We start from the raw sequence: 14,449 nt of genomic DNA, 5'->3' as shown, positions 1-14,449 counted from the left end.
ATCCCAACTCCCTCAAAGTGTCTGTTATTGAATTAATTCCATGCTCTACAGGAGGAGAACCCTGTACCGTTTCGGATATTCAAGCGTAAAGCTACTACTTTCACAGGCCTGAATGAAGAGAAAGTCTATTCCCTTTTATTATAGTAGCTGCACGTTATACTCGTTCTTTTTAAGTCGCTCTAGATAACAGCGTCTGCTAAACGACAAAATGTAAACGTACTTTGAGGGAAATGTTAGCTTGTAGTGGCAATGACAATGACATCAGTTCCTACTTATGCATCTGAGTGAATTATGACACGTCTTATCAACATTTGGATTGTGTAGATTTATAAATATGTTTCATGGTTTGCTCTTTGATCCGCGTTGAAAGTTTCACCAACTTGGCCAAGTTTACATTTGTTTCCCATAAAATACCGACTTTTTCATGTAATTTCCCAGTCAAGGGTGTCTTGGAATATTTTGTCTTAAAAAGGGGGCATACACATATACACAGCAAATATGATTTAGGTCTATTATACTGACTGACTGAATGTAACCTCTTTAGCAACAAAAACAACGTTTACTCATATGCAGTACCTAACATACATCTCTAGATGGCACTGTTGTGCCATCTAGAGATGGCACAAGTGTTGGTGTGTCCTTAATAGTGATGTAATCACACGCTGCAAAACTGATTTCAAATGACATGTTTTAAGCAATGACTGAACCAGTGTTTTTAACCCTGCTCTTAGTGACACCTTGCATGTTGGCTTCTGTTCTAATTGAGTTCCTGAGAAGTTCGATGAGAACCATTTGAGCAGATGTCGTTTCTCTTTACATCACTAGGCTAACAACTGCTGTTTGGTTATTTGTTCCTTGAGGGGCATTTGTACTAACAGAAAGATGCAGTTTTTAAATTGCATGTTTTCAACATGTATTTCACTTTTTGTGCCTTAAATTTATATAAATTGGTTAATCATACAAATTAATTGCTTGTTAAATGAAATATTTAGAAACATTCATTGAGTAACTAATGCTACTTCATACTAAAGCTGCTCCAAAAAGTAAAGATATTGACACAAGAATACATAATAAAACGTTTTAGTTATGTCTGTCAGTAGAAATGCACCTCCAAATAAAGTATTTGTTTCACGTTGTACATGATTAAATGTTAAAAGATACCAAACACAGGTGAGTATTCGATTAACAGCTCAGCTGAACCTAATTAAATCAATTTGAAACGAAGCAAAGCATACGCATTGGACCAAAGCAGAACAACACTTTTGAGTTTAAAATTGTATGTCATTAGATGTATTGATGCACCAATCCTTCCCACAAATGAATCGCTGGCATGGTGACATAATTAGTTGCAGCAAACGTCCAACAAATATTTTTACGTGCAGAAGGTTGCACAGCACCGAAGGACGCAAGGTTGGCAGTCGTCCAGAACCAATCAACTAAAGCTGAGGTTACGCATATTCTTCGCGATGCATTTTGGGAATTATATTTTTCGAGTACTCGCTACACATTGAGGAGGCGATCGGTGCGTTGTATATGTGAACTACACACAACTTATTTCCTGCATACGGTAGCTAAAGGTCAGTGGCTTGTGCAGCAAAGTAAACACTGAAGCAGCATGCCTATTTCAAACATGCGTTTCACCCGCTCTCTAGTGGAGGGACAGGCTGTAAATGTAATTTATATGTGCGGTTTCTTATCACTGTAGCCCTAGTTTTTTTCCCGTTTTGTTTCGAAGCGTTTGCTCATTTATGAGGTGCTTAGAAAGCACGAAGTGATAGCGCCAGGTCTTGTAACATATAAGCTTGCAAAGTTCTGAGTTCGCAATGGAACCGGTGCAAGAAGAGGACTATGTTCGCCCACGTTGGCCGCGGTTGTCAAAGTTCATTTTATCTGCATGTGCGGCAACTGTTGCTGAAATAGGTAGCTACCATACCATTCTTTCCGCTGTTCACAATGTGATAGTCGGCTAACAACTGGATATATAAATATATTGGGCAGTCTGGGGTGAGGTATTAAATATTAACAATCAAAATGAGAGCAAATGCATAATAACGTTATTTAAAATATACTTTATGGCAAGAATTATATTTAAAGTGACGTAAATGCAAATATTTATGGAGAAGTAAATCTAATTGTTTCAGTCTGTGCTTGTTTGGAGATGAGATATTTATCTGTTGATTATACAGCTCCATAAATATTTAACAAACTCAGAATTTTAGGTATGTATTCTGTCTGTGTGGTTGCTGTTGGCTGTTATAAACTTTCATCTGAGATTCATAAAGCACAGCAGTCCTGACTGGCTTGTTTAAAATCAGTGTGTGCACTCTATCCTAGTGACATTCCCGCTGGACTTGACAAAAACCAGGCTTCAGATCCAAGGTGAAGGAGCCCTCCGCAGCCATGGAAGTGCAGGCAGTGGACAGGCAGCATACCGTGGTATGCTGCGGACTGCTGTTGGAATTGTGCGTGAAGAGGGACCCCTGAAGCTATGGCAGGGTGCCACACCAGCCATCTACAGACATATAGGTATACCGAGCTGGGGATCTCTTGTACCTTAAGTGCAAGTGAGTAGCTAAAATGATGATAACCCGCAAATGAGCGAATGAGGGCAAGTTGTGAATGCAGTGCATGTGGGCTTTCAGCTTTGAGCTTACAGGCTGCTGTATACGTTGGCAAATCACATTCCATACGCCCAAAAATATTTTTGTGGTTGTGAAAAAGGTTATTATCAAGCTTAGCACAGTAATATCACTCAGAAGCTGTTGGTGTCTGATGAATCACTTAGTTTTACACATAAAGAGGAATCACAGAGGAAATTAGTGGTATAGAATCTTAATGCTCTAGTTTGAGTAATCTTGAGAGTGAGGTAACTGCAGCGCCCCTGACCTGTGGGGTTTAACGCGACGTTAGAGGCAAAAGGTTTATAATGCAATTCAGTCAAGTAGCCGCCCTGTATATGCGCTAATGCCTTAACCTCCATTTGTCTCTGATACATAATAGTGTACTCTGGTGTGCGGATGGTGGCCTACGAGCAGCTGCGGGACTTGCTGGGCAGAAATGAGGATGCCAGTTTTCCGCTCTGGTGAGAGTGCGCCAGCTCGGTCTTGCTTGTCGCTGCAGACTGCAGCTGTGGAAACGAAATTGACCTTGTGAGTCACAGCCTGGACTGAAGCCCCTGTCCTCTTGCAGGAAAGCAGTGGTGGGGGGCATGGTGGCAGGGGCGCTGGGCCAGTTCATGGCCAGCCCCACAGATCTGGTGAAGGTGCAGATGCAGATGGAGGGCAGGCGCAGACTGGAGGGCAAGCCCCCCAGGTGAGTCCCGTCGCCCCTGCTGCAGCCCCTTTCGCAGTCTGGCCATAGCACTAAACCACTGCATTACGTACTACACTACATCACATTACACTACACTACACTGTTGTCATTTAGCAGATGAGCTTATCCAGAGAAACTTACATAGGTCACAATTTTTTTAAAGTTATCCATTTATACAGCTGGATATTTACTGAGGAAAGTATGGGTTAAGTACCCATACTAAGAATGTATACCAAAGCTGTTCACGTGGACTGATTGGGTTTCTTTTACAACAGAGTGCACGGAGTGTACCACGCTTTTCTGAAGATCATTTCGGAGGGAGGAGTCCGAGGCCTGTGGGCTGGATGGGTACCCAACGTGCAAAGGGCAGCTTTGGTCAATTTAGGAGGTAGGAGAACGAAAGTCTGTTGTTGGAATAAGTATAACCACTTCACAAAATGAGTGTGAAGAGTAAAGACTCTCATTATGCATTAATATTTTCAGTGATTGTGATTTAGCCATGTTCCAGACAGACATTTCTTGTTAATTCCATATGCAGATCTCACTACATACGACACAGTGAAGCACTTCTTACTAAGAAATACCTCTCTAGAGGACAACAGCCTCTGTCATGGTTTGGCAAGGTACTTTGATTTTGTACCCATCAGTTGCTAGCTATGGATATGGAGATGTATTTTTATGCTTTGTTATACTTTTTTTTTAGCAGTAACAGTCAGGTTTCTCCATGAGCATCTAAAAAAGTTTATATCTGTTTTTTTATGAAAATACTGTGTATTTCAGTATGGACGGTCCATGTACATTTATTTGTAGGCACAGTATTTAGTAATGAATTAATGATAATATTATTGAATATGATTAATAGAAATTAAAGCATTAATTTTTTCCAATGCAGCACTTGTTCGGGTCTGGTCGCAGCTACCATGGGAACACCTGCTGATGTAGTCAAAACCAGAATCATGAACCAACCAACAGACAGCAGTGGCAGGTGAAAACTACTACTCTCACAGAAATGAACAGAAGAGATCATTGATCATTGTGGTTGTAAATATTAGTTTGTTCATTGTTTATTCAACAGCACACATTATATTTCAAGACATTTTTTCTTTTTACATTTTCTGCCTTCAGTTTTAAATTCCCAAACATACAAAATGAGACTAATAGATATTGCATAGTTGTTTTCCCAGAGGGAATAATAAAAACAGAAAACACAGGTGAACTGGGGAAAGAAACTGGAAAACTATTCCCCGACCCAGGGAAAAAGCGGTTGAGAGAGTCCTGGAAAACAGTGGAAGTGGTAAGATAGGGATTGCAACACTTCCATTCTGTAGCCAGTGAGATAGACAGGGGATGACACGGTGGCCTTGGGCAAGCTATGAGTAGGGACTCTCTATGTGACAGCAGGCATTACAGCAATGGTCGAGGCAAAATAAATGTAACACAATTCAACAATAAATATAAATAAAATACTTTAAATATTCAGTCAGTCTTCAGTGTACCGACAGATGCTACATTCACATTTCAGTAGCTTATATATGTGAACAGTTCACAGGTACTGCTTTCCACTGATAAGAATCACATCTGTCCAGGAGGATTTGATTCTTGTAAGTGGTTGAGTAATAACAGCAGTCTTCCAAACAAATGGATAAAATTGACATTTAGGTTTTTGTCAATGTTTTTCCACTTTAACATTGCCTATGACTTTACCTAAATCTTCATACACCTAGCAATAATAACATAAAAACACTTAAGTTCCTTCAACTTTTACAAAAATACTGATACACAAATTGATCCCATTTAGTGGTCAAAAACACTGTCTTGAATTGAGACAGCAGTGAAAGGCAGCACTGAGAAAGAGTAACATTACACTTATTTAAATAATAACATTATCAGCAGTAGTACAAAGCCATGTTATTTTACCTTAGCTTAGCAGATGCATAATGACTTACTGTACATACCTTACAATTTCGTGGTTCACCTGGATATTTACTGTATATTTACAATTCAGGTTTAGTGCATTGTCATAGAATAAAACAGCATTGTAAACAGCATTACAGTAAAATATAGAATAGTGGTAAGACAAATGGTTGTCTCCCAGAGGTTGCTGGTTTGATTTCCAGGTGGAGTACTGTTGTGGTCCCTTCAGGTTAGATGCATAGATTGTATTGCCTTTAATGGCCTTGTCGTTAAGTACACCTACACATATGCATTTAACGTAGTGTTTTCATGTCTTTGTCTTCCTTCAGGGGCCTACTGTACAAATCTTCCATTGATTGCCTGATACAGTCTGTAAAAGTTGAGGGACTCAAGTCTTTGTATAAAGGCTTCCTACCTACATGGATGCGCATGGTAAATTCATTTTCATGTATCTTTTTTTCAATTGAGAGTACCTGCATTGAAAAAACTAGATGAATTGATTCATTAAGCCCTTGATCTCTGTTTGGTAGGCCCCCTGGTCCATGACGTTTTGGCTGACGTTTGAGCAGATCAGAAGGGCAATGGGCATCAGCTCGTTCTAGAGCCTGGATTGTCAGCCGGTCCCACCGATCTCAGTGTTAATGTTCTACATCTGTGAGTTACTCTCTGGTAAATGAGCAACTGTGCATTGCACATGCAAAGGTGCTGCAAATAAAATGCCTGTAACTCAATCTGTTTCAGAAGTTCAGATGTGATTTTTTTGTTCTACCACCTGTTGAGGACTTCCCACATCATCATCACATGTTTTTCCATGAAAATGAATTCACACATTCTTGTCACACACATTCTTGAAAGGTTGCCGGTTCAATCCCCGTTGGGACACTGCTGTTGTACCCTTGGGCAAGGTACTTAACCCCAAATTGCCTCAGTAAATATCCAGCTGTATAAATGGATAATGTTGTAAAGAACTGTAACCTATGTAGGTCGCTTTGGATAAAAGCGTCTGCCAAATGAATAAATGTAAATGTAAACATCGCATGTTCATAGCCCTAAACACAGTTACAGAATATTCAGCCTTTTGTTTTGTATTTTCCCCCATTCTTCACTTAACCTTCTTGTAACGTTTGTGGCACAGAGGGTTCCTATGTGACAGCTTGTGCATTCACAGGGTGAGGTGAAGGCAACACTCAGATACTGTACATATGCATACCATTGCAATTGTTTTTCACACTGCAAGTGTCACAGTGCACTACAGCGAAAGTGAGTGCTGATTGGTTGATATTCGCTACGCTGACACTACCTGAGCAGCTCACCAGCAGGTAAGGAATCACAGGGTGCTGAGAACAGTGCGACGACAAGACCTTGGCTGACCAAAAGCTCTATCCGTGGCAGAACAAAGCCAATTTGTTTTGCCATTGTAGTCAACCAGGGGTCCCTCATTTCTCTGATGTGGTGCCCCGTATCTGCTCAAGAGGCACCTGCAGTGTCCATCAGTAACATTGTTGTGGATGTAACAATACTTCAATTGGGGTCCACCCCTCTGCGGTGCACTGTGGGACTTTTACTGTGAATAATAGCTGCCGGCTCTGTCCAACAGAGAATTGCCCTGGCCTCACTGGTGTGCAAAAAGACAAGCTTGATGTGATGCAATTCCAAAATGAGAAAGAAACGGAAGAAGCGTAATTCGGAACAAGCTGTGGGGTCTGATCATGTAGGAAGGGAAACCAGAGAGGATGGAGCGGCAGTAGTCCAAGACGAGCGATGAGAGTTAAGTCGTTGCTGCGGAAAGGGTGGATTCTTTGAATGATGTAGAGGAAGAATCTGCAGGCCTTGCTGACGGATGCTATGTGCTTCACAAAGGCCAGTTTCCATAGCGCTGTTGAGGGGGGAGCATTGAGGATGCAGGATGTATAATCACAGAGTTTCAGCAAGGAGGGAAAAGAGACAAGAATTGGTGGATGCTGCCCAAAAACCTCAGATATGCATTCTTTGCTCTACAAGCATCAATGATACTTAAACCTTCCGTGCGGGCTGTACTTACCGATCAGTCTTGTTTTGAGTTCTCTGTAGGCACATTTACATAGGCCGCAAGGTAAACCACATAATCTTCTGCCTTTATTTCGGGGAGGGTGATGGTTCTGAACAGCGGTGTACTTGTGTCATCATACAGCAGCCAGTTTCCATCCAGCCTACTGCACAGCACCATATGGTTGGAGGCATGGGTCACCACCCCCAGCAAAAGAAACTGGAGATTGAATATCCTAAAAGACATTGGGGGAAAAAGCATGTTTCAGTACACAAACAGAGAAGTGGGGAGATGTTAAACATACCATGCATCAGTTATAAGTTTGTTGTCCTTTCAGTCCTTGTTAGATTATTATCTCCAGATTATGTTGTAAAGATTCACCTGGAATAGTGATCGATGATACGGCGAGGTGGGAATCCCTCCAGCCGGCCATCAGCATCCACCAGAATGAGTTTGGGGTCTTGGATCGTAGTGCCCAAGGCTCTCACTGCGCCAAGGTGCTCAAACTTGCTGTAAAACATCCAGACATTTTTATTTAAAACCTGTGCTTTTTATCATCCCGCAGCTAATAGAGCGTATAGGCCTATTATTGTCCATACACATCTTTCTGTAGTATTTAGTGAAGGCATAGCAATTACATTTGGCAAGGTGTTTCTGGAAGAAAAGCATATATCCAACAAGCATACATCTTAAAAGTAATACCAAAACTACAAGAAAATTCTTTACTGATACTTATGTTGAACATAGATATTGCACAGTGAATCTTAAATTTGCACCTTTACTGACACTACGGAGAGACAACATTTGAAAAATGCTGCATAGAAGAATAATTTCACTGGCTGTTTTTCAATGGGCATGCAGTAATATATTGAAAGCAATAATACCTCATCATGTTGTTGTAAATGTGGTCTTCCACATTAGGGCTGTTCCTGTCTTCATCATAGTGGTACTTTGCACATGTCAGGTCCATAAAGTTTGGAAGGTGGTCCTTGACGTAGCCTCTAATGTCAATGTGGTCATTTTGCATGAAAAGTTTTCCACTACAATTATGCAGATCTAAATTTATAAGCCACAGAGCTTTGGCCTCATCATACTTTCGATAGTCTAGGAGGGTCATGACAGCACTAATTGTGAGATCTGCCTTGAAAAGATCTGCTATGTGGAGGTGTTCGGCTGCAGCTATATGAATACCTGCTAACAGCGAATCCAGTACACAGGTATTACTGAAGTGATGCCCACCAAACTGACCGCCAAACCGGATGTATTCGCATTCTATTGGAATTCTCTGCATCCTTTGACGGAGATCAGAGATGGGGGCTTCATAGATTCTGGAAGAAAATGGGTGTACAAGCATATTTAATCCATGGCAATCTTATCAAACATCTTAAAAGTAGTACAAAATAAATACTTTTTATTGATATCTATTATATCTTAATATAATAGATATTACACAATGGAGCTTAAATTTCCACCTTCCATGACTATGTTTACTGCGCATAAGATCTGAAAAATGGATACCTTGGATCTTTTCTCAATGCCTCAGCTGAAATAAAGAAATGAAATAAGGATTAATGATGAACCTATGACCTATAAAGAAGAAGCCTGTGACTTATTAATTAATAAGATCAACAATAAAAAGGTGACACACCCATTGCGATCAGGTTCACGTATTCTCTCTTTCTGTCATTGACCCTCGCAACGTCCTGCGCACTGAACCCAAACTCCCTGTGAAACAGACAGACGTACGAATGGTATTGCTGCAACACTTCAGTTAAATCCTAAGGCATGCAACATGCCAAACTGTTATGCAACAAGTTTTCCAAATAGGAAATACGTCTCCTTTGGAAGCAAGGCCAAATCTCAGTTCAGCTAAGTTCACCTGGCTCCGTAATAATGCTGCTTATTAAGTTTGCACAAAGTCTTGCAACAAATGTTTAAACAAAGCTCCTAAAAACCAAAACCATAATTTCAATCTGTAAAAATGTGATATATCATAAATGACAAGATAAAAATGGCTTACTCTCCACAAGAATCCATTTTGGCGCTAATCTGGTGCCAGCCGGTTTTGCAAGGGATCCTCAGGAAGTGATGAATGTTCTTCTTCCGTAAAACAATTTATGACGCAATATGTATGCGTCAGTGAATCAGTGATCTAATGCTTTTACATAAACTTCATAAACTTTAAAAATGACTGAATTTTGTTTCTCAAAATAAATGTTCACGTGAAACAAAATTTTAGCATAAATGATTTCAGAAAAAAAAATGGTGCTGAGTCATTTCCTGCATTCACAGTGCTGGGAGAGTACCATGCAGTTTGTGGTTCCTTGCCCTGGTCTGGGTTTTTAATGATTCCTTTTATTACTCAGGACCTGACCGAGGGCAGACAAGATAAGACCACGGGTCACGTACCTACTTAAAATAAGCAGTCATTGCTTTAAAAATTGCAATAAAACCCAGTCACATACTTAAAACCTCAAACTAATGATTGTCTGTTTGAGAATCTCAAAAATATTAGTCATCAGCTTAGTCATCTGGCATGCTCAGCTTTTGCCTATGCTCAGTCCGTGGCTCAGTTTTTGTCTGCACAGCTTGGCTCAGTTTTTGCTTGCACTCCGTTCAATCTGCTCAGGTTCTCCTGCAACTTTTTGGATTTTTCCTTCTGGAGTTTTGCTGCTGTTGTAAGTGGTTCCTGTGTTCTTCCTCAGGAGAGGTAAACAATTGGCTTGGGTAATTTTCTCTTCACACATTCTGTGATCCATCCATGTTCTTGTTTTGTTAAGGTAGTGGACAAGGTCTGTAGCCCAGACTCTGAATTTTGTATTTCTCTTAGTGTAACTGCTCAACAAACCTTTTTAATTTATTCCAGTTGTGATTGTATATTTCTGGCAAAGGTTGATCCACCAGACTGCTCATTTCCTATCAATGAATTTGGTGATTTAATTGATAATTAATATCTTTAATAATTATTATTAAATTAAATTAATTTTTAAATTTAATTTATGTGTAGTAAGTTTAGTAATTGGTGTCATTTGTGTTTGGTATTCAGAGGGCCGGACAATAAACAAAGACATCAATTTCTAAGACTGCTGGGTTCAGACCATTTAATTTTTATTAAATTCTCACTTCCCCGACAACAGTGATAAATATAATCGAGCTGACACAGCAAAAAACTTGCTGCTTAGTCCAATGTGTTAAAAAAGCACAAATCTCTTGGATTTTGGCATGCATTATGGAATGAAAATCTAAGCCTGATGTTGTCAGCCTGCCCTTCTCACATGTAAAGACACATCTACTAAGAAAGGACCATGCTGTTAATGTTCGATCTTCCATATACCCTGCAATCATATTTCACACAAGGTGCTGAACTATAATTATCCTGACAGTCATACTCACCTCTGGTCAAGGGCAGGGAAAGAAAGGAATGGCCAAAATTTATCCATTATGACTGGACCATGGCTCAGACAGACCATCCTCTCACAGGTGAGCAACACTATGAGAATGACCCAGGTAAATCAAAAATGGGGTATTCCGTTTAAGACCAGGAAGAGAGTATTGTATACTACATAACTGCGTGCTGGACAGACTATGACATTACACCATCTGAAGTAGGCAATGTGCTCCCCCAGTTAATATAGGAAAGGCTGTTGAGAAGCTTGCCAGTGTTCCAGGTGGCCAGGGAAGAGAAATGCAGACAGATTTTGGGAGCTATTTCGCAGGTGCTTTCTTTGACATCCTTCTGGCAATTCATCCCTTTTGCCAGTGTGTCAGCAAGGTGGTCTTACCTTCCACCATCAGGAATGATACAGGCCTAATCTTAGACACAATACTACAGCTAAATGAGAAAATTGTGTTTTACGTGGAAAAGGAAAAAAGAAGGCAAACACTGATCTTTCCTGGTCATTTAATGTACACTTACACTACTTGTTTGCAACACTCAAGGACATTTAATGTCTTTGTGAGTATATGCACATTCATATACACTTGAATGTATATGAATATGTGTTAGTAGCAGTTTCTGGAAGTACAACATCTAAAAATATGATCCTAGTAGTTTCACACTAACACTGGTCTGCTTCACCCTGGATGGAACTAGGCCAGTTAAAACAAGCCTTGTACATCTGGTAATTCAAAAATAAATGAGTTTAAAAGGTGAACACATTTTTAAAATTGGGGATTAATGGGGTTGGTAGATTAAAACTGAAGAGGGTTAACACAGTTGTAGGACAATGGTAACGCAATATACTTCACAATATATAAATACACACCAATCTTTAACATATATTGTTTAATATATTATGGTGCTAATGCAGTGGTTAGAAGACTTCTTTAGAGTTAACAAATGAACACCTTCTCTTTTTGGCAATGTAAATTTTAACCCCTCTTGATTTCTCTACTGGCTTCTGAAGCTTCCTGGAGGAAAAGCTTTGTTTTAAATGGGCCATAAACCAACAGATAAGTTAGTTAGCCAGATATAGTCAGCTGCACCACACAGATGGAAAAAAAAAAAAGTTTTAATGATGACACATCTTTTCATGTAATTTGAATATTCTTATCAAGTATTCTTCTCCAGGGAAAACTATTTTAAGTGTTTTACACCCTTCAAAATTAGGTATAACAATTTGGCTTTACTGCCATCTAGTGACATTACGTGGCTGGAGGAATTGCAGCCACGTGTCAGAAATAGGCTGTTGTATTTTCATCCTCTGCAATGATGCCAAGAGCCTTAGAACGAGCAGGGTGGAGGGGCTTCTCTCTCGCATGCACTCTGGACGCATGAGTTCCACTGAAAGCATCTGCACAAAATGACAGTGAAAGACTGACAGGAAAAGAAGAATGCTCCTGAGAAACAAACTAACAAAAATAATAAAAATACACTTTCCTGAGTACAAGTACACTTGACAGTACAAATATGTGAAGGCTTTTTTTTTGGTGTGCAAGAGCTGAGTGTACTCAGTGTTCTTGAGTATCCTATGCTCAACTGTATAACATAATAGATGAGATTATCTTTGATCTGCCTGTGGTTGATCACACAGGAGAGTAACTATTGCCCTGTGGCTGTTCAATACCCCTAAACAAACCTCTCTTCATCCCTGTCCATCTTTCATTCCCTTTGTTAACCACAGCCATTGAGTGCCGTATGATGCTGTTAGCTAAACGTTTGAAGAAGAGATTAGTGTAAAATCACTATGATACCGAATTCTGTCTGTATAGCTCTGACCCGCCTGTTCTTAACTATCTATTTTTATCATTAGTGAGCTAATCACAGGGTTATGAGATTCGGCGTTTAGTTATAGATTTGAATTCCAGGGATATAATTTTACAGTACTGTGATGTAGGATATTTATTTATTATACCGTGATATTTAAACTTAGGATGCTTCAGAAAATCTCTCAAGTTGTATGAATACAACATTCATTTAACCTGTGTATGTAATGTCACAGTAGCCTAAGAGTTGAAGATGACAAAGGCGGGGAAATCAGTTAGCTATGAGCAAAGTTTTCTACGACAACCCATTCAATGCTGTTAATTTATTTTGCTTCTGAGTGTCTCTCTTTTCTCTGCGTTGAACAAGCTATTTGTTAAGTCATTTTGCTCGTTATTTCAATGAAGAGAGAGCAGTTTACACAATCTCAGGCAACTCCTCTTGTTAAAGCAGTCTTGTTCTGTACGTGGGCGCGCCAGCGATGTAAACATACTACGGGAGCGTTCCCAAGCCACGTTACCTTTAACCCGGAAAATAAGTATACAATGTAACGTCATTTTTGAGACAGTAGAGCGACTTCCTGCTCAATCAAGATGGCTGCTCCTGGTACGGGTACCGGCACCACACGCCGTCTAGTTCAGTATGTTGTAGTTAGGTCGGATCTAGTGCATTCATTAGCATGGCCTTTAGGAGCAGTTATAACGCAAGCTTGCCATGCCGCTACGGCGGCTATTCATTTAAACTACAACGACCCAGACACGCAGGAATACTTGGCGGAGCTGGACAGCATGCACAAAGTGGTGCTTGAGGTAACTATGATTTGAGGTAGCTAGCCAGCCAGCCAAATGTGAGTCGTTTCTATGCCACATGTACCAGCTAGCTGACTGGCTAGCACGCACCTGCAACTCTCAGTGCATGTTCATATGTGATATGCTAATAGTAAATAATGTAATGATCCTGTGACGGATGGTGTCAGTGTGCAGTTATATTTTTAGCTGTGTATTTCCACCATCTAGAGCCTTGCACGCTGTCAGCCTTTTTGCACCTAAAGAAGATCTCTATCCCGCAGGCTCCGGACCAAGCTTCTCTCAGCAGCCTGTCAGAAAAGCTGATTGAGAAGGGTGTAGCACACAAGCTGTGGGTGGAGCAACCAGAGAACATACCTACGTGCCTTGCCCTGAAACCATACCCGAAAGAGACGGTGCATCCTTTACTGCGGAAATTTAAATTGTTCAAATGACATCTGGAAAATTTCACTGTGGATTCTTACTCTATGACTGTGCAGAAAAGAAGGCTAGCGCCATGCTCTTGGTGTGTATCGTACAGTCTCTGTCCCTGTACGTTTTTAGTGTTGGAGGTTTGAAAGCACGGGGATGATAAAGACGCTGATCATCCTCACTGAAGCGGACCACCTCAGAAGTTCGTTGCTAAGTTTTGAGTTTGACCCGAAGACATCGACGTGGCACTACAGTTAACTTTAAGTGACATGCTGTGTAACCTTACATTGGGTGGTGTGTTCATAAAATGTGTTGGCGATGATATGTCTCCGTCAACAGTGAAAAGCAGAGGATCTTATGTTTGAGTGCAATAAAAACTAAAATAACTTCAGTTTGGTCAGTTATTAATCTGTTGCTGTTTCAATATGACAAGCTTGTAAGTTTGAGGAGACTGTACCTAAGTCGGCACTCGGGTTATGCCTTTTTAGTGTGTCTGTCTTTTGTGTGTCTGTTTCTTTCCCCTACATAATGATGATAGTAATAATACTAACAATAACAATAATGGACTACATTTATATAGCGTTTTTCAGCCTGTTCAGGTTCTCAAAGCACTTTACAATGAAAGGAGGAACTCACCTCAACCACCACTAATGTGTAGCACCCACCTGCATGATGCATGGCAGCATATTCTGCACCAGAATACTCACCACACATCAGCTGAGGTTGAGAAGGAGTGAGGGGAGGAATCTTGGGAAGTAATCATCCCACAGTTATGTT

The 14,449-nt window shown here is 40.3% G+C and overlaps 3 protein-coding genes across 3 annotated transcripts; 2 read left to right on the top strand and 1 right to left on the bottom strand.

The window, feature by feature from the left end:
• Positions 1 to 1,598: 1,598 nt before the first annotated feature.
• On the top strand, positions 1,599 to 6,081 carry slc25a27 (solute carrier family 25 member 27). The gene is made up of 9 exons (XM_036550420.1): positions 1,599 to 1,920; positions 2,335 to 2,526; positions 3,001 to 3,082; positions 3,190 to 3,312; positions 3,588 to 3,700; positions 3,851 to 3,935; positions 4,205 to 4,297; positions 5,556 to 5,658; positions 5,757 to 6,081. Exons 1-9 carry the CDS (start codon positions 1,824 to 1,826, stop codon positions 5,826 to 5,828), a joined length of 960 nt encoding a protein of 319 aa, XP_036406313.1. The 5' UTR covers positions 1,599 to 1,823; the 3' UTR covers positions 5,829 to 6,081.
• Positions 6,082 to 7,270: 1,189 nt separating this feature from the next.
• Positions 7,271 to 8,783, bottom strand: LOC118792415. The gene is made up of 4 exons (XM_036550257.1): positions 8,771 to 8,783; positions 8,137 to 8,580; positions 7,634 to 7,762; positions 7,271 to 7,487 (listed from the first exon to the last, which is right to left on the bottom strand). The coding sequence occupies exons 2-4, from the start codon at positions 8,541 to 8,543 to the stop codon at positions 7,271 to 7,273; spliced, it is 753 nt and encodes a 250-aa protein (XP_036406150.1). The 5' UTR covers positions 8,544 to 8,580; positions 8,771 to 8,783.
• Positions 8,784 to 13,038: 4,255 nt separating this feature from the next.
• On the top strand, positions 13,039 to 14,032 carry ptrhd1 (peptidyl-tRNA hydrolase domain containing 1). The gene is made up of 2 exons (XM_036550631.1): positions 13,039 to 13,264; positions 13,525 to 14,032. Exons 1-2 carry the CDS (start codon positions 13,049 to 13,051, stop codon positions 13,693 to 13,695), a joined length of 387 nt encoding a protein of 128 aa, XP_036406524.1. The 5' UTR covers positions 13,039 to 13,048; the 3' UTR covers positions 13,696 to 14,032.
• Positions 14,033 to 14,449: the final 417 nt, after the last annotated feature.

The sequence above is a fragment of the Megalops cyprinoides genome, chromosome 17 (genome assembly GCF_013368585.1).
Source record: "Megalops cyprinoides isolate fMegCyp1 chromosome 17, fMegCyp1.pri, whole genome shotgun sequence".
Taxonomy (NCBI): Eukaryota; Metazoa; Chordata; class Actinopteri; order Elopiformes; family Megalopidae; genus Megalops; species Megalops cyprinoides.
This window is presented reverse-complemented; position numbering and strand designations above follow the sequence as displayed.